This window comes from Myotis brandtii, unplaced genomic scaffold (assembly GCF_000412655.1).
Source record: "Myotis brandtii unplaced genomic scaffold, ASM41265v1 scaffold216, whole genome shotgun sequence".
Taxonomy (NCBI): domain Eukaryota; kingdom Metazoa; phylum Chordata; class Mammalia; order Chiroptera; family Vespertilionidae; genus Myotis; species Myotis brandtii.
Window position 1 is genome coordinate 3,778,653 of NW_005358092.1, and position 27,626 is coordinate 3,806,278.

The 27,626-nt window shown below is 35.3% G+C and overlaps 1 protein-coding gene across 21 annotated transcripts in view; it reads right to left on the minus strand.

Moving 5' to 3' along the window:
* Window positions 1–27,626, minus strand: part of WNK1 (WNK lysine deficient protein kinase 1) — a 146,040-nt gene that overhangs the window by 36,752 nt on the left and 81,662 nt on the right. For 11 of the 21 annotated variants that reach the window (XM_014539449.1, XM_014539447.1, XM_014539446.1 and 8 more), the window contains exons 5-11: window positions 18,265–18,353; window positions 16,134–16,353; window positions 14,773–15,106; window positions 12,891–13,078; window positions 12,414–12,446; window positions 6,872–8,107; window positions 4,760–4,843 (exon numbers count right to left, since the gene is read on the minus strand). In XM_014539449.1, the coding sequence (XP_014394935.1) occupies window positions 4,760–4,843; window positions 6,872–8,107; window positions 12,414–12,446; window positions 12,891–13,078; window positions 14,773–15,106; window positions 16,134–16,353; window positions 18,265–18,353 (2,184 nt within the window). Of the gene's footprint in view, window positions 1–4,759; window positions 4,844–6,871; window positions 8,108–9,927; window positions 10,297–12,413; window positions 12,447–12,890; window positions 13,079–14,772; window positions 15,107–16,133; window positions 16,354–18,264; window positions 18,354–23,322; window positions 23,428–27,626 lie in introns of those variants that run through there. The other 10 variants (XM_005865938.2, XM_014539448.1, XM_005865932.2 and 7 more) reach the window with 5 other exon arrangements.

Genomic DNA, 27,626 nt, shown 5'->3' on the forward strand with positions numbered 1-27,626 from the left:
AATTTTTCTCTCTCCTTTATGTAACACTTTTTCCTACTAACTCATCATTTATAAGCTTTTTTTTCCTCCTTATTTCCTAATTCTGTTCCATCATCTTTCTTCCCATCTTTCTCCTACCCTCCCTCCCTTCCCACATTCCTTCTTTCCTTTATCTTTACCCCTGCCCTCCCTCCCCTTTTCCTTCCTTCCCACCTTAATATTTTTCTTCACTTTCTCCCTCGGACTGCTTTGCTCCCTCCCCCATTTCTTCCTTCTTCCCATTCTCCTTTTAAGCTCTACCAGCTCCCCTTTAAAACTTTCCTTCCCTCCTTTTCTCATCCTACCTTTCCCATACATTCTTCTCTACTTACTTCCACTGTTTTAATATCTATCTACCTGCCTAATTATTCACTATCATTTATCTTTTTTTATTTTCTAACTCCTACTTTTAAAATCTGTCCCCAGTACACAACTATATTTGATTTTCATTATAGCTCCTACAGTTCACTCATACATCCTCTTTCCTTCTTTAACTCTGCTCTCTACTGACTCCTTTATAAAATTCTTCCCTCCTTCGTTCCCTTCTTAAAACTTCTGTTCGGGGGGTGGGGTGGGGAGGCGAATTAACCCCCAGCCCAGGGTTCAGCCCCAGCCAGAGGTTCACCATCCCACCCCCCTTCCCCAGCCTCCCCGCTGCTGTCCTGCTCCCATTGCCAGCGAGGGTGGCTGAGGTCTGCGCGGCCTGGGCGCTGCTGCCACGAAGCAGGAGGGCCTCCACATAGAAGGCCTCAGACTGTCCACCACTCCATCCCGGACCCATGAGCACCTCCCCACCAACGGCCCGCATCTGGGTGGGGCTCCCCACTCGCCACCTGTGCCCCGCCCCTCACCAGATGCACCTGCCCTGCACCCCCCCACCCCCCGTGGTCGCCACACCCTCCTGCGTGCAGCCCCGTGTTTCCTTCCCTTTTCCATTCCTGCATCTTTTTCTTGTTCCCTTTCTGTATTTCTGTTTCTCCTCTCAGCATGTCTGCATGCAGGCCTGCCTTCCTCTCCCTCTCCTTTCTTATCCCCTCCTATCATATCCTATCCTACCCCAGGCCTTGCAGCTGCCTGAGCAGAGGGCGGGGACGCAGCCTGTTGACATGGTTGTGACGTGACGCTGTAATGGACGATTTGCATATTCATCTATTATTATATAGGACAGTAATTTCTTGACTTTTATTTTAAAACCCATTCTGTCAGAATTTGTCTATAAATATTTCCAAACACATAGACTATTTTTAAGATCCTTACATTTGTTCTCGCCAGTTTTATTCCATTAATATTTTTTGGTTATTGTTCAAAATAAAGGACATTAAGAGCTCTGTGACATGAAAGTATGATAAAGGCTTGAATACAGTATATGGTGATTCCCTTCTTCATACTAAAGAAAATGGATAAATTTGAGAAAAAAAAATCCCTACCTTATATTTGGGTATGTGATTATCTCTCCCAACAGCATATATGCAGAACCATGCTCACATCAAGAGTTAGACTCAATCAGCTCACTCCAATCAGCCTTTTTTTTTTCTCTTTAGAATATTCTTTATTCTTTTTTTAAAAATATATATTTTATTGATTTTTTATAGAGAGGAAGGGAAAGGGAGAGGGATAGAGTATTTGCCCTTGACTGGAATTGAACCTAGGACCCTTCAGTCTGCAGGCCGACGCTATATCCACTGAGCCAAACCGGTTAGGGCTATTCTTTATTCTTACATCTGAGACTAACCAATAGTTAGAGTCCAGTTCAAATGGGATCTCTTTCACAAAGCTTTCCTGATATTCCCCTCACTGTTATGTAATGTCTCTCATTTCATGACACAATTGGGTAGCAATTAAATGGTGAATTATGAAATCAGATTACTTGGATTAAATTCTGTTGTCCATCTTTTATAAGCTGTATAAGCTTGAGTAAATCACTCTACTTCTTTAGATCTCATCTTGGCTTTCCCATCTGCACAATGGAAATAATGATAGTACCTATACTACAAGGTTCAATAAGGATTAAATAAAAATGCAGGCTAGTGCTCTGTACACTGTATATAATGTTAGCCATTATCCTTATTTGTTTTGTAGGAGTTGACATATATGTCTACTAGGGTAGTTAGGCTCCCTGAAAGAAGTCATAGCTGGTCCCTTTTGGGCCTTGGCATAACTTGTGGCTCTTCAGAGCATGAACTCAATTAGGAAAATAAATTGCTTACTTAGTTGGGAGGTGGTGCTGATGAGAACAGTAAAAAGTGAACAGTGTTTATAGACATAAACCCTCACTCTTTGCTTAAAATAACTGAGAGGCATGTATGCCAATTGTACCTTAGAACATTTGAGGAGAAGTGGCTCTTTTGGATAGACCAGGAGTATGTGGTGATTTTTTGTGTGCACTATCACACTGGCTAATAACCAACACATCAGCCAACCAGGTATTATTTAGCACAGTAGCTTGGCACCAGCTTTGCATAAACTTGCCTCATGAATCCAGTTCAAACCAGCCTATCCTGACTGTGTACTATCTGTTGGACATGGGTGCTGAATAAAAAAATATTCATGAACCTCAATTAAACAGAAACTAAGAAATACCTGAAGATTTTACATGTGCCCTTCAGAAGAAGTTACTAAGTAAGTAGGGCAGCTCACGAGTTTTCTTGTGGCAACAAACTAAGTTTTCCAGTAGAAAGAAGCAGCTATTTTTAGTACCTCATACCACTAAAAGGTATTCAATAAAAACATGAAAAAAGCAACAAATCCCTTATCCATTATATTTCAGAAACCCATGAAATAAAGTAAATGTCAGCTAAAATACATTTCTTGCCTAGCTCTAATAAAACTAGAGATATGGTTTCCTAAGGGGTAAAATAAAAATTATATCTAAAAACAGACTCTACTCATATAGTATAGAAGATTTACAATCTTTCTTTAAAATTTATGGAAACCCAATAGCTACAACAAATAAGTGCAGCTTCTTGGGTACCTCTACAGAATCTTAAGTCCCTACAGAACTTTAATATAGTAGAAAAGAACGCTATAGAAACCTTGAATTCTGGCTTGTAATTTTTAGTTCTATTCATTTACATGTTTATATGAGCATGGAAAATTAAGTACTTTAAACTGCAAATACTTGACTCAATTTTATGATTCTCCTTAACTTAAATATCATGCTATATTTAAAATAAGTTACAAAATAAAAGTTATCTAAAAAAAATCACAAACATAAATTCTTATTTGTACTGTAGAGATAGTCATTTAGCCATATTTTTTTTCCACAGAAGAGTCAACTACCTAATTCTTTTAACCTGATATTTATGAAATTGTTTAAATAGAGTAAGATATATAAGAAATTCCTATAGAAAGGGAAAAACAGAGTACACCCTTATATTTGCTCAGTTTATTGGTATTGGCTCTGTGTCTAAAAACACACAAATTAGGAGACTGGTATCCATGATAATGCTTCTATCCTCAACCAGCTTTATTTAACTTTTAATCTGTATTCTTATTGGGGGTTAATATTAAAATAGAATTTGTTAAGGTTGGCAAAAATGTGACTACAACTGAACTATAAATATATATACATTCAAATATTTGGCTGAAAGAAACAGCAGGAGCAAGACAAAGCATATAATTCCCAACAGCTACGTTCTATAAGATAGAGGTGTTCACAGAGTTAAACGTGTATATAGCGAAAGTAACCTTGTACAAAGAACACCTGATCTTAAACTAGTATCATATGACTACATGGTCACATGCTGGACCAAAAGCAGGCAATTTGTAATAAGAATTACAAGCTTTGGCCCTGGCCGGGTGGCTCAGTTGGTTGGAGTGTTGTCACCTATACCAAAAAAGCTTGCCGGTTCAATCCTCAGTTGGCTTGCATATAGGAGGCAACAGTATCAACGGTTCTCAACCTGTGGGCCGTGGCCCCTTTGGCGGTCGAACGACCCTTTCACAGGGGTCGCCTAAGACCATCCTGCACATCAGATATTTACATTACAATTCATAACAGTAGCAACATTACAGTTATGAAGTAGCAATGAAAATAATTTTACGGTTGGGTCACAACATGAGGAACTGTATTTAAAGGGCCAGAAGGTTGAGAACCACTGAGTTAGATGATGTTTCTCTCTCTCTCTCTCTCTCTCTCTTTCCCCCTCCCTCCTTCCCTCCCTCCCGCTAAAAATCAATAAACATATTCTCAGGTAAGGATTAACAACAACAAAAAAGAATTAAAGGCTCTGTTTCAAAAATCAATAGGAACAGAAGCCAATTTACAATTTGGTGGTTCAAAAACACACTTTGTAGGAAACTATGTACCATATAGTAACTATAAATTTTATTTGAAACAGTTAATAAATATTGAATTGTGCCAAAAAGCATTATTTCCATGCAAATAATTATTACAAATATCACCAGTGATGATGCTCACAAAAGAACAAGTCATATATATATAAGTGAAAATAGAATTGATATTCTTTGTATTGTTAAATTATGTATTGAATTATCTGTTTAAGAAGGCAGATAAATTTGACCAGCATCAATGATTCTTTTAATCTAGTAGATTGTTCAAAAATACATTAAATAAAGGAGAGTTTCTAAAATGTTACTGAATACGAGATATGTTATGCCTCTTGATTTTCCTTTCAAACACTTAGTAGGCCATTTACATCAGAAATTGAATTCAAGAAAGATGTAAAACAGTGTATTGGCTACTGCTAATCCATAAAATGTAGCAATGAATTGTTCTCACCTGCTGAGAATGTTGTATGGGTTGGGAAGATGAAACCCCTGTTACAATACTTGAGGATGGCTGACCCTGGCTCTGACCCTGTGCCTAGAGAAAAAAAGTAAATACAACAAATTAGAAAAGCACTGAAGTAAATGTACAGAGAAATCAGGCTTTGGCAATAAATATTAAGCTCCTGAGAGTTTGCTTGAGTAAGATGAAACATTAGCTTGATAAAGTATATATGAAGAGACTGTTGGGGAATCTTTTGTAAGAAAAGGTTAAGAAAAGAACATACTCTGATCCTATGCAAAAACCACTGATAGTTAAAACCTAACCATTTCTGCTCAGGCTATAATTTTAGCTAAAAATGTAAGATTCCTAATATAATTGTTAATGACAATAATCAGGAAAAAGTAAGAATATCAATGTAAAAAATACCCCTCTGTATGTAAACAATTAAAGAAAAAAGAGCATTTGATAATGCTAATTTGGTTCCTTTTGCTATTTCTTGTAGTGCCATGGTGACTTTTATGAAAAAGTGTAAAAAAAAAAATCTGTTATCATTAATTGCTTACAGTATTAGTTCTCAAGCAGGGACAATTTTGCCCTCACCTCAGGGGACATTTGGCAGTATCTGGAGACGTTTTTGGTTGATGCTACTGGCATCTACTGGAAAGAGGCCAAGGTTGCTGTTAAACATCCTACACTGTGCAGAACAGCTATCCCAAACAAACAATTATGCAAAGTAAAACATCAATAGTGCTGAATTTGAGAAAACCTGACCTACAAAAGTCTAAGTTAAAATAACAATGTGAGAAATGAATGTGGGGCTTTACAAGGTTTCTTTGAAGGTTCCTTGGATATAACATGTCACTACATCTTAACCACTATACACATTCATTGTTTCTGCAATAAGTCTGTAAATTAACTACTTGATATTTGACATTTTATTTTGGAAATTTAAAGAAGAACGGCTGGCAGTGCATTAAGATTTACAGTACAGACTGACAACTAGTGTAATGATGTGAGTGTACTGCATACCCATGGAGTATAATTTTAAAGTTTCTGGATCTTTTTTATTCTTGTTACTATTCTAAGTAAATGATACGTTAGGTACACTCTCAGGGTTGTTTATGCCCACATAGGAAGAAAGTACAAAGGAGAACATACAGTTTTTTATAAAAGAGTGGAATATTTTAAAGATCCAAACGATTTCTTAAATATATAATTGCATAATCTCCTAGACAGATCTTAATAAGACTTATAAGTTTGACAAAAATGTATCAAAATATATAAAATAGCTAATACTAAATCCACTTCTTGAATTCTATTATGGACATTACTTGGTCTTTATTTGTAAGAGTGCATAAGCTCATAAACATAAATAACAAAATTTATATTTGTTGATAAAAACACCAAGGCCTGGGATATTTAATGTTCCTTAGCTTGCAACATATATCACAAGTTCTTAAAACAAATGTTAAAAAACCCCACCACCCACACTAGATTCTAACGTAGTTGCTACAAATTAGAATTAGTTAACTTTATGGATTAACATTTTATTTGGATATATACAGTGACTTGTTTGATTGATGCCTTTTTAAAAAGGCATCTTCATTTTGTTAAAACAAAACTCTTGAGATGTTTCCTTTCTGTCTTTTAAAATCCTTCCACACTAATGAAAATTCTGTGTATTGTTAATTCTATGTAAAAAAAGGTTTTTTGTTGTTGTTTTTTAAACTAGCCTTGTTTATTTCTAGGGAGAAAGAAATACTTCACATTAGTATTTATAAATAATTAATGTTGAGTCAACATCACAATATAGACATCTACTTTTTTACTACTAGTTTTAAATATGCTATCTATGGATAGAAGTAATTGATTTTGATAACCAACTAAAATTCTAGTTTTTATTTCTTTTTCTAAGGGTTTGCATATATTATAGGTAAATTAGGCAGCTTCTCTCTCATATTTTGTTCTTAAATACAAATAGTTTATAATACTCCCAAATGAAGAAATTCAATAATAAATTAAATTAAATAATATTCCTCATAAATGAAAAGGAGGGATAGAAAATTTAAATGTAATGATGCGTAGTAGGGTAGTTTAAAATAGTGGAAGTTTTCCTATAACCTGTGGATGGAGTGCAGATCCTCCTGAAGAATATGAGGCAGATAAAACCTGCTGAGATGTGGTTCCTTGGGGGAAACAGAAGAAAAGTGGGGATTCTTGTAACACTGTCTGAGGCAGACGGATAAAGGGTAATGAGACGTCAGAGCCATAAGGTGCAGCTGCTCCCCCTGTAGGGGGAGGTGATTGAAAATCACTGGGGTCTGAAGAAGTAATTTGTGAGGAATCACTGGAATATTCTGGGCTTCCTATTGGCCAGTTCTGTCCGATAGGCTCTATCACAGAAACGGTCAATTCTGGGGCATAATTATGCTGTTCTTCAGTCACAGGCTGCAGGCGGCCATGTAATCCAACTGGTTGAGGAGGTGATTCTTCCTGATTCAAGTCCATTGCAACCTGTCGATTTCGGTAAGCACGCTGAGGTAAAACTCCCCCTCCTTCTCCTGAAGAGGAGCTTGGAGTGTGAACATGAAATTCAAATACACAATTGCTTCTGCTCTCATTGTTATGAATTAACACGGCAGGCGCAGAATGAGGAACAAAGACAGGGTGAAATTTCAAACATGTAGCATCTGTACTGATAGGTGCAGAAATACTAGAGAGGGGAGATCCTGGACTCAATCCAGAATCTAATCTTAAATTCTGAAGGTGTCCTACCAAGAAAGCCTGTCCAGATGGAAATTCAAAGACAGAACGTGAGGTAGGGCCCCCTTGTACTGGCTTCTGTTCAGGTATCTGTTTCATAGGACTTGACAGTACTGGTGAGTTGTATGGAATACCCTCATACTGTTCTGCCACCTGGGCCTGGTACTGTACCCCAGCTAGATACAACGCTTCCTGAGGAACAAAACTGTGAGCTTCTTCTGAAAGTACTAGTCCAGGTCTACAGTCACTGTAAACTTGAGGTGGTTCAAACAAAGGATTGACCGGTATCTCACATGGCTCTCCAGTTATTCTACTGGCTGTAGTACCCAGCATAACTACGGCCTCTGGTGTCCAGTTAGCTGGGCTGCCACCAGGTGGAAGAAGATTTTGGCCAACAGTCCTCAGCAGGGGTTGGAAGTGGTGAGTTTGGGCTTCCAGGAAGGAGGTGCTCTTACGCCGCTGGGAAATGGCCACCTTCGGTGGACAGGTGGGAGGTGGTGAAAAGGAAACTGGACGTTCATGAATAGTTGGGAAAAATATCTGTGATTCTGGGTATGTTGGGGTCCCCCCACACGGATGCACCATGGACTGAGGCTGTATCAACATGAATAAGACAAGTAATTCATACATTCATATGTGAAATTACATTTGACATGCACAACTGGATAGCTCTGTGTAACCCTATGAAATGGTTACACCAAATTTATAATTAATAAAGAAATAACAATACTTGTAGAAATTATGTGCATAGTGAAAATCCATTAAATACATCCAGGGTCCATGTAATTATTTTGTGGGACTCTTTGCATCAGATAAAAGCTGCTTTTCCACAAATTTCCATTCTCAACTTTCCTTTCTCAAAAGAATTTAACTTTCTAAGTGATTATTTTACTTTTACCTACAATTAACATGCTTACTCTTTTTTTTTTAACATGCTTACTCTTAGACTTAATATAAATTACATCAGTAGAGAAAGAGTTAAGGAAAAACAATAAACCCAACAATTTTTATAATATAAGAAATGCATTTTAATTTAAGCTACTATACAAAGTCTACCTATATTTTATATTTATTATCCTCTCCTGTTAGAGGCTTCAGTGTTATTTTCTTATCAAGTAATCATATATCTTCTAAGTAGAAATCAGAAGAGATTTTTGGTGGATAGTAAAAGATACACAACTTGACTAGTGACAGTAATGTCTTTTTTCTGGTCTATCCCAAACCAGATACAGTTAATTTTACTACATGAAACATGTGACAGATGCCAAATTACTAAATGTCCACTTTTCTGGTCCTAGTTAATGGTTGAATAATCTAGTGTTCAAATCAGTTGAAAAGAATATAAATAACAGCTGACTTGATACAACAGTTTTTTGGGGGGGGGGGGGGTCAAAGAAGAAGTTCCGGATTTAAAACTCTAACTTTAGAATCCTACTTTGCCCTTGCCAAGTGCAAAAAGTGCACACTGTAATAATTCACTTTCATAGGCTCATTTTTTAAAAGAGTACGGTTTCATTTTTTCAATAGGGAAGACCCCAATCAAGTTAGCAAAATAGTTCTATTGTTATTTCATCACAACATCTAAAAGAGGGTTTCTATTAGTATTCAAAAGCCATATCATTCTCTTAGGTAAAAATCTGAAGATTTGGGCATTGCTAGATCAGAATGTTAACTATATTCTCTATCTGGAAAAGCAACAGCAAGGTCCCACAGTGTTTAAAACTTTAAAAGATAGATCTTTTATAGACATGGATGGGCCAACGAAAATCATATGTACTATATATGTGACTAATGTATTCATTAGAGTCAAGATTCCACCTTAATCAATCTAAGAAAAAAAATAATTTCATGAGGGAACATTATGTGGCCTTTTAGTTTGTTGACACATCGTTTCAAACAGCTAAGAAATTAAAATCAACTTTCACTCTTCAATTATTATTCACTGACTATGGGGGAAAAATAGATTCGTCCAGTTTCATTAGCATCGCTTTAGAATAAAGTGAGGAGAAAACATTTTTGGGTATTGTTTGATAAAGGGAAAATTTGCCTTTGATTAAGCCAACAATGAACTTAAAATTAAATAATACTCATATTCTTTACTAGGATATGAAAATGCAAGGATTTGTATAGGTCAGTGGGGGATAGGAGGATATTTTTAAAAAGCTAAATTTTATTGTGCACACATTGATATGTGTCAAGGGTGTTATAAGCATTCTCTCTCATTACCTCCTTGCATTTTTCCCCCATAAAACCTTGTAACAAAAAAAAAATTTTTCTACAGAAGAACTGATATCCTAAAGCATAACGTAATACTAAGTTCAGTGCTGTTATTTAATTTTTATGAAAATACTTTATGCCTGGATGTATTCATTGGTAATAAATTTTCATTTGTCAGGAAGTTTATGGTTACATACAGTACTGACAAAGAGGGAAGGCAGGCTGGAGCGTCGGTGCTTGCGCTGAGAGGCAGAGTGCATAGGCAGGACACTCTCCAATGCTTTACAAAGCTTTTCGGCAAAAGTTTCCTCAGGGGCAGTCCGAAGGAGGGGAGGAGAAAGAGGTGCAGACTGCACTGGTGGTGGGGTGGAAGGAGCACTGGGAGAGATGCGGGACAGAGAGGGAACAGCAGAAAGATGGGGAACACAAACCGACATGCTACGGCCACGACGAGGCTAAACAGAAAACAAACACACACATGAAAAACACAGTACTTTGAAAACAAAATAACCAAATGTACAATGATAACAGGGCAAAGCTGACATAAAGAAACATTCTTTTCCCCCCAATTCCACAAAGCCAATTTTTTTTGGAGAGAAATAATTCCAGAAAGCACACCTGGCTGATCATATTTATTCTCTCTACACTGTTGGTCAAGTACAGGTTTTTTTTAATGAAGAACCATGATAATGATCAATTATCTTCCTAAATATTCTAAAATAATATGAATTATTGTGATTGTATGAATAAGAATGAGTGACTGAGGTAGCAGAACATAGGGTAAACAATGAATATTGGCTTATAGTTTCTGCAAACTTCTAAAGATTAAACAAGAATGAATTCTATTAGTTGAATGCACATTACAAGATATAGAAGATTTTAAGTCTGGATTACTTTGCAGGAGCTCTGGAAGCCTCAGAAAAGGTTTCTCATTTCTATTGAGTAGGCATCAGATTAAAAAAGTTATTGGCTCACAGTATTTTATTTATTTCGCTTGCCTATATCTGTAAAGGTAATTTAAAAAGTCATTTTCTACTAGGAAAAGCATTATCTTTCTAGTAGTAATTCACAATAGATACAGGAAATATTGTGTATTTATATTAAAGTAGTCAATGGAAAATAGCTTAAATGTGAATCTTTAAAAATTAACTTAAAAATTTTTTTCAGGTACATCAGAGATTCAATTTAGGTTTACAAAGTTTAAGGCACCTTAACACAAAGGTTATAATACAGCTACAAAGCAGTACATCTAATACTGCAAGGTTGTCCTGAGCAAGATTTTTATTTCCTTTTGGATATTGTAAACTGCAACTAATTACATTTTTTTTTTCTCCTAAAATTGGCTGCATAGAATGCTATGAGCCAAATTTATGGCCTGCCAGCAGCAAGTATTTAAGTATCATTGTATGATTATGTATTTCATTCCTGGTTCTATTTTTCTCCACCCTTGTTTCTCTTTTATTCTAACTTCTAAATTCTACATATAATTGTTATATTATTGTAAGTTACAATAAAATCTTTCTTGAATAAGAACAAAATTATAAAAATTTATTAAGTTCTCAATATTTAATAACTTCATGATACCTCCAAAGAATATTGTCATTAAAAGGCAAGAATGTTATTAGCAGCCTGCTTTTAGCACATCAATAAATATAACTATGTTTGTGGTGCAAATAGTTAAAATCTTCATAAATGATCACTCCACTTCCTTTTCTAAAGAAGGGACCCAATGTTCATAGCCCTGTAATGAATGAATGAAGCCAAAAAAATTAAAAGTAGTTTTCAAAAAGTCTAGTGTGATGATCAGAAAAAAGTCAATTATAACAAGAGTAGAAACTGACAAGAAATTCTGACAAATAATATTTGCCAGATCACAGAAATACATCTATACACTCTTTATAAAGTTTTTCTAACCTATCTAATTATCTTAAAGGTCAGAAAAGTAGATTGTTAAAACATTTTAACAATTAGTACATTAGTAGTTAGTAGTTTTAGTAACATTAGTACATTAGTAGTTTTCTTTGTGTTACTGTGGCCATTCATCTTGAGACCTAGCCAATGTAGGACTGATAAATAGACTCTGAAATAAACACCTTTTATCCCAAGCTGAAGGATAAAAGACAAGAGCAAGCAGAAGTATTTTCTTAACAGAGAAATATTTTCATTTATTGAAGAGCAAGAGTTCCACAAAATTCAGATGAAAAGCTTTCTGCAAAAGGGAAATCTACCTGTCTAAAGATTTCACTAAACAACTGTTATATAGTGACCAGTTATTCTCCAATTCCTTCTTGAGCCAGATGGTATGTTTTATTTACCTCTGAAGACTTCAGAGGATCATCAAAAGAAATGAGATATTATCTGATGGTCTAGTTTAATATTATAAGAAGCAAAAGTGGCTAATGTAAAACATGGGGTAATAATGTGTATATATGTGTCTGTGTATGTATGTATATATAAATGTATAAAACGTTTTAGGAAATAATCTCCACAAGTTGATTCTAAAAATAAATCAGTAAGAAACAGATACCAAATAAAGGGAAAAAGCACATGAACATATAATAAGGAAGGAACTTGTGTCCAACACAGACTTAAGGAGGAACATACATAGCAACTAATGATTAAACACAAGCGCTAAATTAAATGGTCATACAAATAAAGGATTCTTTCACCCTAGAGTACTCACATGCAGCATTCTATAATGGTCTGAAGGTCTTACCTGTGTTTTATACAATAAAAAATCTTACAGAAAATACTTAGTAATTCTTTTAATAAGTAAGCTTTGAAAAACTCTCCTTACCCACAACCCCCAAACATTTGTATATCTAACTTATGCTGCTCTGAACAGTTTCAACTCTAAAGTGCTAAAGAGAACATTATCATTATCTTTAATCAAAGGCAGAACAGCCTAAATCTTATACCCAGCTGACCTTTCCGTGTGTGTGTGTGTGTGTGTGTGTGTGTGTGTGTGTGTGTGTATTCCCTGCCCTGCCTGAACTACTCTTAATACACTCAATAATAAACCTATTTCTTTCAGAAATACACCATGTATATTTTCTACTTCAGACTCATGCTACTACCTGGATATGAGAAATAATTTAAATTTAACACATTATCTATTGGCTCTCATTATAGGTTTACACTCTCTTAAGCTGTTACTTACCATACTTGAGGGTGGATATACCCCATGGGGCTGAGATTGTGCTTGGACAACAGAAGCTGTGTGCCCTGGGAGTGTGCCAGTAGAATGTGCCTGTTCATGTTGGGAACCATATGAAACTGTCTGTTGGCTGCTCACTCGAGACTCTGTGAAGACAGAAGATCCCTGACCACTGTCAACAGTCCCGTCAGCTGAAGGAGAAAAACAGAGAGAGAGACAAATCATAAAATGGAGGTTCACATTTTCCTCATCACAAACTGATGACTTTAGGATCAAATAGTTTTTTTCTTTGCACAGACCTGAACTAAATAAATAATGAATACTAGTTAATTTACTAAGTATATTTCTATATTTAAATGAGAGATCCATATGAAAAAAAGTTTTAATGTCTTAAAAAAAAATCCCTGGCTATCACAGACTCTTATTATCTTACAAATAAAGGAATTAAATGGAATGCTGTTAGCCTTAAGTTTGACATAACTCTCAAAGTCCTGAATTTGGAGATCAGTGGGTTCTTAGTATTAAGCAGGTAGCTCTATAACTTCTAGCAGTCTCATTAGTTTCCAATTTATACATTATTCAGCTTTGTTAAGAGCTAAACCAGATTAATGGGTTTAATGTAAGTCAGCTCTTAAATTATAAGTAGCTAACATAAACTTGTTCATTTTTCATTATAAATTACACTAGAGGCCCAATGCATGAAATTCATGCACTCAGGGGTGGGGTGGGGGGTGTCCCTCAGTCCAGCCTGCACCCTCTCACAGTCTGGGAGCCCTCAGGGGATGTTCGACTGATGGCTTATGCCTGCTCCCTGGAGCGGGCCTAACCCGGCAGTCAGACATCCTTAGCGCTGTTGCGGAGGCGGGAGAGGCTCTGTGGGAGCACACTGACCACCAGGGGGCAGCTCCTGCGTTGAGCATCTGCCCCCTGGTGGTCAGTGCGTGTCATAGCAACCAGTGGTTCTGCAGTTCGGTCCATTTGCATATTAGCCTTTTATTATATAGAATTTCATTTTAAGGATCTGTGAAAAGTAGAAATCTATAAATTGGAATTTCCAAGATGAAGGAACCTGTAAAATTATCTTATGTCCTTTTCACATTTCCTCACTGCCCCATCCTTCTTTTCTATTAGTCATGAATGTAAGAATAGAAACAGGTAGATGGTAACCATTTCAAACTTATTATATGTTGCATTCATAATTCAAAACCAAGAGCCCAGTGCAACATCATTAATAAGAAGATAAAAAGTCATGGACCTGTAGAGCATTATGCTAAGTGAAATAAGCCAGTTGGAGAAAGATAAATATCACATGATCTCACTCATTTGTGGAATATAATGAACAAAATAAACTGATGAACCAAAATAGATCCAGAGACACAGAATCTATCGAACAGATCGTCCAACCTCAGAGAGAAGGCAAGGGAGGGGAGAGTGTAAGAGATCAACCAAAGGCTTGTATGCATGCATATAAGCATAACCAATGGACAGAGAGAATAGGGGGTGAGGGCATGTGCTGGGGGGGTGGGGGGGGGGGGGTGGGAGCAGCTGGGGAGAGATCAATAGGGGAAAAGGAGAAATATATAATACTTTAAACAATAAAGAATTTAAATAAAAAAATTCAAAACAAACAGAGGCCAGAGGGGAGAGGCAGAGAAAATGGTATCATCCAGATATGGGCCCTAACAAGTATGGGGTGGCTATGAAAGTATTCTTAGAGATGGATGATACAACTCTGCATCCACAGGAAGTAACAAGACCTCAATATAAATCTAGAATCAGAAAAGATAGTTCCCCCATTACAGTAAAACAAAATAATTTGGCCCTCTATTAAAAAAGTCAATTAGGAGTATCCTTAGCATACTTGTCCACTTTCCAAAATACTTACATAACACAGATATACTAGGTTGTTGGTACTGTAGTTGCTGATGTTGGTCTGCCTCAGGTTCTTCAGGTTCTACTTGTGTAGAAACTGAAGCTGAAGTGGTAGCGGCAGTAGGTATGCCAGTGCTAGCAGAGGGGAGCTGCTTGATTCCTGCCTGGGAAGCACTTGATTGTTGATCTACTTGCTGTTTGAAACTGCTCTCTTCCTGTTTTCTTTTTTCTTGCTCCTCCCGCACCAACTGCCGCTGCTCCCGTTTTCTCTTAATTAATGACACTCTATCTTTGATGGCCTTCGCCATGGTCTTGTGATCACCTTCACAGACATACCCAGACTCTACCTATAGGATAAAAATGTACATTAGGAAGCAGTAGGTTATCAAAACAAACCAAATATAAAACAAAAAAGGCCCTTTTGGGAGAAAAGTAAAGAAGGAGAAGGCTCTCTAAGACTTGATCTTAACCAAACTGTGAAATTACTGGTCTAACATTATGCATTTTCCCACCATTTTTGTAGATACTCATGGGGTGGGTGCCAAGATCTTTGTAGAAACTTGAGAGGTGGGTATACCTTCACTTCTTAAAACAACAAAACAATGGGAAACCTAAAACCAAAGTTTTTAAACCAAATTAAGTCCCAGTAGATTCTATTCATTCTATTTCCCACTCACACATAACCATTACTATTAACCTGTGTTGCCTGACTTCCTTTCACTCCCGTGGTCGGCAAACTGCGGCACGCTAGCCACATGCGGCTCTTTGGCCCCTTGAGTGTGGCTCTTCCTAAGCCTTAGGAGTACCCTAATTAAGTTAATAACAATGTACCTACCTATATAGTTTAAGTTTAAAAAATTTGGCTCTCAAAAGAAATTTCAATCGTTGTACTGTTGATATTTGGCTCTGTTGACTAATGAGTTTGCTGACCACTGCACTAGGCAACCACTTAACCAGATAAAACAATTGTGGTAAATATGTTAAGTAAAAGTAAAAACAATTAATTTAGGGTTTATACAGATGACTGGTCAAAGGCAAATGTATCAATATTTAGAAGACATAACTTTGCATTCTCACTAAATATGCTTATACAAACTAGGAGTCATTTAACATTAAACTCTCAAAATTACTTCAGAATGTATTCTAGTTTCTTTATTTCCATATTCATATTCTATTCTATTAGATCCATCCATCCATACCTATCTAAGTCTATATATCTTTTCCTCAAAAGTAATTTTGGGGCCATTAATCAACACAATTTTATATCAATGGGATATGCCATATACACTGCTTCATAAACTGTTTTTTTGCTCAATAATATCAATATACATAAATCTGCATCAATTTTTAAATGGCTGATTAGTGATAATTTACCATTTCTTGAGCAACATCTTCTGGCACATCTCTGTCCAAGTCAAAGGAAAACTCAATAGCTTCATTGTCTTTGTATTTTCCCTTTAATTTCTTAATATCTTCAATACGTAGCCATAATTTAATGGCTATCTTTTCTCCATCATCTTCTTCTGCTAATTCTACCCGTACCCCTGTTTCCTCCTGGAAGAAGGCATGGTTCAAAAGGTCTTTGATAGAATATCTTCCGAAGAGAGAAGGGGGAAAAAACACACATAAAGCGCCATTAGATTTAAAAGATAATTTTCAAGTGTGGCTAATTATTGTTATGCTTGGAATAATGAAAAGGATTGACAAAAAAACAAGGGAAATTTGTAACTCATTTTTATATTGCTCCATTTGAATAGCGATTATAGAATTTTACTCTCAAGTTACAGAACATCATAACAATCTCATATATAACAATATCATTTATGAATAAAAATGGAAAGTATTGTTATCTTTTTAATATAAATATCTAATTTAATAGTGTACTAACAATACCAAGTAATACAAAGACTACCATAGCTTCAAAATACCATATAATTGTTTATATAGCATTTATAGTTACCAAAAAAAAATCCTCATATGTAGGATCTCATCTGATCCTTGACCAACATTCAATAAGATATCCTAATTAGGATATGGAAGTTCAGAGAGGTTGAAAATCTTGCTCATAGTTATAAAAGTAGTAAATGGTGGAATTAAAACTCAAAAATAAATCTTTTGATTTCAAGTTCATTACCTTCTACTACAGAAGCTTTATTTATCCCCCAAAATTCTCTCAATTCCTGTTCAACAATTTGTGTACTAGGCAAGCAGAAGTCTGATTGTAGAACAATCTTCTTTAGATAAATGGTCTCAAAATACCAGTAATCTAGTGAACTGGTCCATCCAGAAAAGAAACATAGTAATATGTTTGAAGACTGGGAAACAAATATTCCTTTGTTTATAGTAAAAAAAGTTCTTAAAGAGATTAAGGACTCTCCAATCAGTGCATACAAAAATAGAAACCCAAATTAAATTTCTACTAAAAAGCCTTAAAGATCATGATGTTAACCTCTTCCAAATAATGAAGTTATGAAAAGAGCATGAGACTGGAGAAGGGAAGATATGGAATTCTTTAATTTGGTTGATATACCTGATTGCTCACATTCTTCTGGAGGTAGACTATGCTCAACTTACAATTTATATTTGTACAGGCTGATCTTTTTTTTTTTTTTAGAGTGTAAGGGGGGGACATTGAAAGTGGATTATTTTTCAAAAACAGACATTGGACCTTTGCCATGCCTAACGGGTGATGAATCAGCTATATGGCAGATCAGATACTTGCCACTCCTCTGAGAAAAGTCCTCTGTTAGTACAAATGACTAAGCCAGATCTCCTCCTAAGCTTTGGGCAAAGTCGTCTCTTTTTACTCAAAGGAATTTTGATGTTTTGCTCTTCTTCAATTCTGGCACAATAAAAGCAAATCAAGACCTATATAGTTGAGTTGATTTTCAAGAGCTAAGATTTTATTTTACCTTTTAGAATTCAATGGAAAAAAACCTAAGGAATAGATTTGCTGCATTAGAGATGGAACCCTACTGAGTTTTCTGTTTTGTTGTTAATCCTCACATGAGGATATTTTTACAATTGATTTTTAGAGACAGTGGGAGGGAGGAAGGGAAGAGGAGAAACATCGAAGTGAGAGAGACACGTTGATTGGTTGCCTTCCTGCACGCGCCTGATGGAAACTGCAACCAGGTACATGCCCTTGACGGGGGAATCCAACCCACAACACTTTGGAGCATAGGCTGACTCTCTAACCACCGAGCACACCGACCAGGACTGAACTCTACTGAGTTTTATACATCAAACTGATGCTCTACAAAGTTATCACTAAATGTTGATGTTTCAGGTAATTTGGTTTACTTAAACTCTACTAAACCACAGTTTTACAACCTTTCAGTATATCAAATTTGAATACTTCAATGGACAAAACTCTACTTTTAAAGATATTATGACATTAATTGAAAACTAATCACAAGTAAAATACACCTTAGATTGAGTGTTATATTCACAGCATGTTACATTTTAGGTTTTTGTTTAAGCAACAGGTCTAGAGGCAACTTACCTTTCATCTTTGTTTTGCCGAATGCATCCTTCAATAATTTCCTTCACTTCAGGAATTGCTACTTTGTCAAAACTGGCTGGCTTCACCCCCTGAAACCCATAAAAACAGTGACAAGAACACATTAATAAAAGCAGAGCCTTTGAACTTTGACTTTCAATTGACTTTTAAGGTTCCATTAGATTGCTTTCTTATCAACCTGGCTTATTTCTGATTTGTCTGCAGGAGCTGGTTCATGCAGGCTGAGCTGAGTAGTGTCAATTTAACTCCCACAAGACAAAAGAAAGAAACAGATGGTAGGGGTCACTTACTTCCATGGCTTCTATATGTGGCTAGCGAAAATTTTAGAATGTTGTCAACATTTTCTGCTGTGTTTTAAGTAAAAGAAGTTATTGGCTAAAAAGAAAGCCAAATACTCTAATTGGTTAGAATGTCTTTTGTTCAACCTTGTTACCTAACACATTAATCAACACAGCAATTAACTGTTTTGAACACTGAACTCATGTGTGGGCATGAATTCACATGCTCAGTTTGGCAGGTATTCTATGATTACAGTACTCTTTAACAAACTCACCAAGTATAGAAGGAGTTAAGGATTTGGGCTGGTTTGGCATGAGAACTGAAGAGCAAACTGTCTTACACATATGAAACACAAAATGAAGAGTGATACATTAGACCAGGGGTGGGCAAACTTTTTGACTCGAGGGCCACAATGGGTTCTTAAACTGGACCGGAGGGCCGGAACAAAAGCATGGATGGAGTGTTTGTGTGAACTAATATAAATTCAAAGTAAACATCATTACATAAAAGGGTACGGTCTTTTTTTTTTTTTTAGTTTTATTCATTTCAAAGGGGCTGGATCCGGCCCGCGGGCCGTAGTTTGCCCACGGCTGCATTAGACCCCTATGAAAGACTAAGTGTCTAATTAATTTCAGAAGAACAGTCAATACAACTATTACATGTAATACTAAATAGCATCACAGTGATATTTTAGAATCTTCATGAAGTGAAAATTCTTTGCAAATAAAAATTTCAGCAATGTGTTGAAAGATACAAGAATAACAAAATACCCCTATCTGAGAGGTGATGTGGACAAAACCAACTCATTATTCCCAACTCATCTGATTAACCACAGACACTATCCAAGTGGCATCTAAATACACAAAACACAGGAAAATAGGGCAGAGGAACTAGAAAAGTTAGAATATATATAAATTCTAATAATCTACAGTCTCAGTGACAAGACATATTAAACCAAAGTTAATGATAATTTGATAGATCACAGAAATGCATGTAAACTCTCATAGATTCAATTGAAATACAGTTGACCTTTGGGGCACTGAACCCTCCTGGGCAGTTGAAAATCTACTTGCAACTCTTGACTCCCCCAAAACTTAACAACTAATAGCCCCCTGTTGACCTTATTAAGAACATAGCTGATTAACACATATTTTGTATGATATATATATATTATATACTGTATTCTTACAACTGAGTAAGCTAGAGAAAATGTTAAGAAAATCATAAGACAAAATTTATAGTACTATACATATTTATTTTTTTAAAATGTAAAAAGGGACCTGCATAGTTTAAACCTGTGTTATTTGAAGGGTCAACTCTACATCAAATAGTTAGCTCAAAAAAGTTTTCAAATACTAGAGTTGTAGTGAAATAATTATCATTATTTACTCAATGTATTACTCAAAAGTCCTAATTTAGAGGATTCTGCCTCTATGGCTAACCTTCCACAGCAAGGAACTGTGTAGTAGTGCTGATCCTAAAATTGAATCAATGTATTTAAAAGGTTCACTTCTGAGTAATGACTACAAAGATAGCAGTTTGTATTTTGCTTACTTTCAAATCCAGCAAATTAAGTTTTCCCAACTGGTCTTTGAATTCTAATAAAAATAAGAAAATAATGCTTCTGAAGCAAAAAGCTGCTTTAATTGAGCAAGGTGGTATGGTATTTCAAATTAAGGCTTAAGAAAATAGGAACTGTTTTAAGAAAAAAAAAATAGATGATGCACACTAAAAGTTCTCTGGTAGTAGAAACACTAGAGATTTTGTTTTATATTTGTTTATAATGTTCTACAATAAACATGTAGAACTGTTTACTGTAGCAAACAAAAAAAGCAAATTTTATTCATTAATTTAAATATATTTTTATTGATTTCAAAGAGGAAGGGAGAGAGAGAGAGAGATAGAAACATCAATGATGAGAGAGAATCTATGATCGGCTGCTTCCTGCTTGCCCCAGACTGGGGATCGAGCCCACAACCCGAGCATATGCCCTAAGCAGGAATCAAACTGTGACCTCCTGGTTCATAGGCTGACGCTCAAACACTGAGCCACGCCAGTGGGGCTAAAAGCAAATTTTAAAATGCTATTCATAAATGCAATGGAAAAACAATCTAAAATACTATATATTGAGTTCATAGAACATTCACTATTGGCAGAAAATTATCTGAAAGACAATTCTTTGCTAAAAGTGGACACATATATAGTTGGCCTTTGCATGTAAAAACATTCTAAATGCTACAGAAAAGCAGCAAAAGAGAATATAGAATATGATTAGGAAAATGTTCCTTCTTCCATAAACACATTTTAGGGGAATGTAGTTTGGCCTTCTGGCAGTAAAACTCTACATATTAAGTTAATAAAGTACATATATACTGATTCTATCAAAAGTCGCTTCAATTTAGCTTAAGCATATTGGAAAGATAAAAGGATTTAATAGAAAAGTTGAATTCCGTGTGAACTGGGCAAATAGAAACAGCTGAGCTTCAGATTCCTTGTCAAGCAAATGGGAATACTTGCACAATTCACTTATCTATATTCACAGCATCTAGAATCAAATGTAATATCTAGGTTGAAAGCTCTTTGAATTATTAAGCTTGCTGATCTAAAGCCATTTTAGACTTCAAGGTAATCAGCAAAGATAATAAAGTTTAGAGTTAAAAGGAAGCAGAGAATTCTCTTGAATAATAATCACCAAGATCCACTGTGAATCTGCTTTCAATCCTTGGTCCTTTTGTTAATCCTATCCATGCAAACATATATACACTCATGACTTTACAAATAAGAAATCAAATCTTATTTACAAATAGAAATAATAGTTGAACAAATGAGATATAAAGTCACCAACAGCAAAACCAACTGTGCATTGTCTAACACCCTGAACTACTAGGTTATGCTACTTTTTCAACCTCTAGCTAAGATTTAGGTATGGAAAATTCCATACCAATGCTATACAACACACACATTTAGAGGAATGAGTTTGGCCTTCTGGCAGTAAAACTCTACATATTCAAATGTTACTGCTGCCTTCAAAAATGTATTGCAGGTGCCAAAGTAGCCCAATAAAATGGAGACACACCTTACCAGTCCAGCAGCTGGTATTAAAAGATTAAGGCTGCTTACTGTTAGTCACTTAGGTAATGAAAAGAATAAAAAGGTATTTCACCAGTCAGCTACCATCAAGAAGTCAAGATTATAAAAATATCTAGCAGAGATATTCTGAATCATTTGAGAAGCAGGACTTTATAGGGGTTGTTTATTTAAAAAGACCCAAAAATGTAAAAATTAGTATGAAACCTCATGACCCTTAAAGTGGCCTACAGAAAAGTCACCTGGTACATATAAATAGAAAGCTGCTTAAAAGAAACGAGTACAGGTTTTCATATATACATTATACTCACAGGTTTCTTGTTCTTAGGAGAGGAGAAAGCTCTACATATTTTCAAAAATTTTAATAAGTAATTTTTAATGTAAAAAAGTTGGTTGAGGGGTAGTAAAAGATAAAGAGGGCCAAATATATGGTGATGATTTGACTTTGGGTAGTGGGCATAAAATGTAGTATGAAGATTATGTATCACAGAAATTTACACTTTAAACTTGTATGATCATATTAACCAGTGTCACTCCAATACATTTAATAATTTTTTTAAAAGTTAGTTGAGATTATTCTAAAACATGATTTTAAGCACCAGACAGGACAAAATAATGAAGAAAAAATGTTTTGATGAAAAAAGTTTTCATCTTTTTTTCCTTTTGGTTCATATACTTTAATAGGGTGGACAATTTAGAGCCTAAAAAAATCCTGCCACCTCTTTACTTTCTTTTTTCTCTCTCTCTCTCTCTTTTCTTTACTTTATGATTTAGCCACACACAGTCCTATTCTAGCCCTGTTCTAACCAGTGAAAGCAAAATTTTGCTCACCTATTGTAAATGAAGTTCAAAAACACAAAACAGAACGGAATAATAAAGTAGATAAGTTTAGCTAATATTTTACACATAAGAAAAATGAATAGTTAAAAGGTACACAGTCTTCCTCAGCCAGCAACCAACTGGCTTTAGAAATATTCATTTACTTTTGTAACTCACAGGATCTCTCTCTGGGCAGTAGTACCATATTATGTTTTTTGACATGGGACAGTAGCAAGGTTTCTCTGCATTAAACAAAAGTACTTCTTGAACATCTAATGTTTAAGATATTTTGAGGGTTATACAAAATTATGTATTTTCTTAAAACAAAAAACAAAGGCCACTTTTGGGCAATTTTAAACGGAGTACACAAAAATAACTGCACGAGTTGATATGATTATAAAATATGTTGTTTTATTTTTTATAACTAAGAAAAAACAAAAACATATACATGCATTTTATAGACTCTGAGTTTTTCTTTGAATTCTATATACTTATGATTTGCCAACTAATTTGCTGGAAAAATAAGTCATTATATAGTATTCTTCTGGCTCAATCTTCTAGTTCTTAAAAATCGTCAGCACTTACTTCTTAAAAGCTTACATTTCAAATGTGTTTAAGTAACATTTAACTATTTTTACATAAAAGTAAAACTTCTCCTAACCATTCAGAATTGAGAAAAGTCTCATTCCTCTTCACATAAAATATAGTGTAAAATCAACTCAACTATAAAACTTTAAATATTTTAAGAAGCATTCTAAAATCAACAATTTCAACACTTTAAGTGAAGCTTTCTATACATACCACCAAATATATATATACATATGTATCTTTTGTATATTGAAAATTCTTACCCACCTCATTTACACAATCCTTTTGAGGACAGCAGCAGCAATGAGAATTTACGATGACAAACACTGAGCAAAAATCTTTCTTTGTAAAATCCATCAGAAAAGGCAAAATAGACTTGTTACAGAGGAAAATGACAATGTAAATTAATAGAGTAAATTAGCCCACAGCATAAGCAAGGCAGACATCAAAGTCAGACTGAAGCATAATTTCTTGTTTCACATTAGCCATGCTTCCCCAACTCTCAGATATGGGTTTGCCCTGCTTAACCAACAATCTAGTTATTTTAGATTGGCCCTTTAAACAAAACTACATTCTACACAGCTGGGAAACTGTTCTGCTACTATTCTTCCTGCTTCTCCTCCAAGAGCAACAGATTCCTGGACAAGCAAAATGAGATTTTTACTTGTTCAAAGCTCCACCCATTATGTCCACAAGTTCTGCCTCCTTGACATCAAAACCTACACTAGAAAACTACTTATCTAAGTACTCCCTTCCCCCTAATCACGTTGAAACTATGCTTTTAAAATAAAATGGGGATTGAGTTCAATGATCAAACTGTAACTCAGAATATGTAGCCAAGAGTATACTGGACAAGGAGATCATAATACTTCTCAGTTCAAGCTTTCAAAAACCAAGTCTGTGTGAACTGAGCTATATCCCCTAAATTCACTTTAAAAGTGTGGATAATAGTTCCTCTGTTTACCTAATTTAAAAAGTGGTAATATTAAGGTAAATGCCTCACCACTCTCTCATGGTACATTAAAAAAATAAACAGCTTTGAATTGGTACACAGAAGTAGTAAGAATTTATTCTTCTCCCTCTTTTCTATTAAAAAGCCTCAATATGCTTATCTACTAAAAGACATTTCCATTGCCAGGAAGAACGCATGGGCCCAAATAACCCCTTCTTTGATTTTAGTTATTAAGGAAATGTTTTGTTCATGGCATTAACAAAGGATGGTAGAAAATGTGTTGTTCATTGAATTGTTTTAACATATAACAGAATCAAATCCTATCGCCTATAATTTGGTAAGCTTGAATCCCCATCAAGACAGTGGGTACTAAGGCTTCAATTACTAAACAGTAGCATAAGGTAAGGGCTTGGAAGCTATTTGGTAGGAATACTTTTACTCTAAAGGTAGAAATGACCATGAATTCTAACAAGCTACTACATATTCTTTTTTATTTTTTTAATTGATTCCAGAGAGAGGAAGGAGGGAGAGAGAGAGAGAAACATTGGTCAGTTGCCTCCCATATATACCCTGCCTGGGCGAAACCACAACCTGGGTATGTGCCCTGCACGGGAATTGAACCCACCTTTCAGTGTATGGGACCATGCTCCAACCAACTGAGCCACACCACACCAGCCAGAGCATAACAAGCTATTTCAAAGTAGTTATCATTGATCTCTGGCTCAACACAGCTCATCCCTACCAAGTAGGTAGTATAGGATATCAGGTATTGGTCAGAAATATAGTATTACCTGTAACTTAAGTGGTTAAGTAAGCCTGTTTAAGATTATGGTTAGCTAATGAAAATGGAAGAGCTAGAAAACAGGTGCCTGCTTCATAGGTTTATCAGATATAAAGATGTGGGTAAGTTTTTAAACTCTATTGAGCAACAAACAAAACCAAAATGAGGTAGCTTTTTTAGGACAAAGTTATAATGTAGTCACAGATACCTAGATTTATGAAGACCGACCTTTTCTACATATCAAATGAGAGTTTTCAATATATACAATAAAAATGCCATTCACATACAGATAACAATTTACATGTCTAAACTCTAATTCCTCGTTCAGAAAGCCCATGCCTTTCTCTGGATTTCCCCATTTCTTCAATAGTATCATCATTATTTCTATGTTCCAGACAGAAAACAGTCATTCTTGGATGCTTCTTCCTACAATATAAGTAGTATTATTGTCTATGAGCTCTTTAACAAAGATACATGTTTAAAACTGCTGGTAAGCAGTTCTGCAACTAATATTCCTACTATCCCCTCCAACAGCCAAAGATGCTGACCAGGCAAAATGTAATTTTTACTGACCTGTTACTTCTAAAAATTGTTGTTTCTTTTGTATAACAGTTGTAACCACCCAAGTCCAGATGATCAAAACTGTAATAACCTCTAAGCTTAGACCAATTTAAGACAGGCCTCATTGTTTCCATTCTCTTGTCTCCAATTTGTATTTTACATCGTGGCTAGTTCAATCATCTGGTTTCATTGAATCATCTGATATTTAACCATTTCCAATCACCTAACATCATTTAACATCACACTGCTCAAAAATGGCTAACAGTTCACATCTACAAGATGGCCACAGAATCTCAGCTCTAAAAAAGAATCTCAGTGAAAGTCCTCCCCACTCATCCCCATTCAAATATGACAATGGTGGGCCAGAAATTAATACTATGTCAAAGTTAGAATTAATTCCTTAATTCAACTGGCATGTATGGAGTGTCTAGTTTAATCTTGTGTAATCTAGTACCTAATAGATACACTGCATTATCTTCAGCATCTAGAATAAAAGAAATGGAGTCTATATTCCAGTGGGTGGGTAAAGCAAATCCAAATTCCACAATGCCTGGGGTTCAATGTTGCTTCTAGTCCATGTTAAAGTACTTTTAATGTCTTTAATCTGGTGTGAAAAAGCTCTCACAATCCAACTCTATCTAGTTCTCTACTCCTATCTACCCAAGATAAGTCCAATCAAGCTGGTTACTTGTTCACTGAATACTTAACACATGTTTTCACCAACAAGAATACTCTTCCTAGTCCCCCATTTTTTAAGCCAACTAAGTCCTACACTTCTTTCAAGGTATACTTTAAATCATATATAATGAGAAGGCTGAAGTATGACTCTTTTGGCACATAAGTTATCTACAAAATACTAGGAAACTAAATACTATTATAATGTACTTAAATATAGAAACCATCTTTTTATACCCTACCAGTTTTTATTCTATAGTCTAATGACTTTTAGGATAAAACCTGTGAATTATAGATCAACATTCAGTGTGAATAAATAAAACTAACTTTCCTGGGAAATTTTGAAATAAGGATTTCATAATTGTTCTCTAGCACCTAAAACACTGGGAATGATACCCAGAACTGCCTGGTTTAAGATTAACAGTCTGATTAATATTAAGAACCTTTAATCTTAATCAAATCACAGTAGAGTAATTGAATGACTGTAAAAATCTTTCACAATGTTCCCAAGTCATAGCCCATAATACACAATTTTCTTTTACATGTGTAATCCAAATGTACTGAATGGAAACAGAAATAAAATTTATTAAAAAAATTTTTTAGCTAATTCCAGTGGATTTAGATCTCTGGCTAGCACAAAAATTCCAGCTGCTAAATAAAAAACAAACAAAAAATGTGTTTCCCTCAACTTTTCAAAACCCTATCTAATCAGAATCAGCCTCAATTCTCTCCGGGGAAAAAAAAAAAGGGTGAATTGCAATCTGTTATATAAAAACTAAAAGGAATTTTGTCCTAACTGCTTTAATTCTGTTTTTCCCAGACAGAATGTTCAAACCTTGCAATCGAAAGGCTAATAGAATTAGTGACAAAGTCAAATTACACAAACAAAGTAATTAAAAATCCCCATTATTCCTAACTTGGTTGTTATGAGGCTGGATTCAGCTAGATTCTTACTGGTATGAACCATTAGTTTAGAGGAATTTGAACATACCTTATGATCCCATTGGAAAACAAGCCTCTTCAAACTCCCTACCAAATCCAGCTAGTTGTATCAAAGAAAATTAGTTTACCTCATAATTCCTCAAGGCTCATTACTCTCTGATACATGAAAGCCTTTATACTGCTCCAACCTAAAATGCACTATCCTTCAGATATCCTTCATTGATGCTATTGTTTATTGCAGTTTCTGTTCTTTTAACAGTGGACAAAAATTGTGCCTAGTATATTAGTACGCTTATTTGGATCTTCTCGTTACCAATGGCAGAGATTTTCAAGTTAACTGAAGACTTCTTTGAACACGGGGCTCAAACCTGCTACCCATGTAACCCAAAGTTTTTTTTCTCTTGAGGTCTAGAAAAAAGGTTAAAAAACAGAAACAGGTAAAGGAAATAATTTCAAGGTTTGTATTTGTGTCATGTTAGTGATGCTTGATTTCTGACATTTATTATTATTATTATTATTATTATTATTATTATGACTAGAGGCCTGATGCATGAAATTCATGGAAGGGGCTTGACCCTCGCAGCCTCGGGCTGTGGAAGGTCGTCCAGAAGGATGTCCGGACAGTCATTCTGCTATACGGTCTAATTAGCATATTAGTTC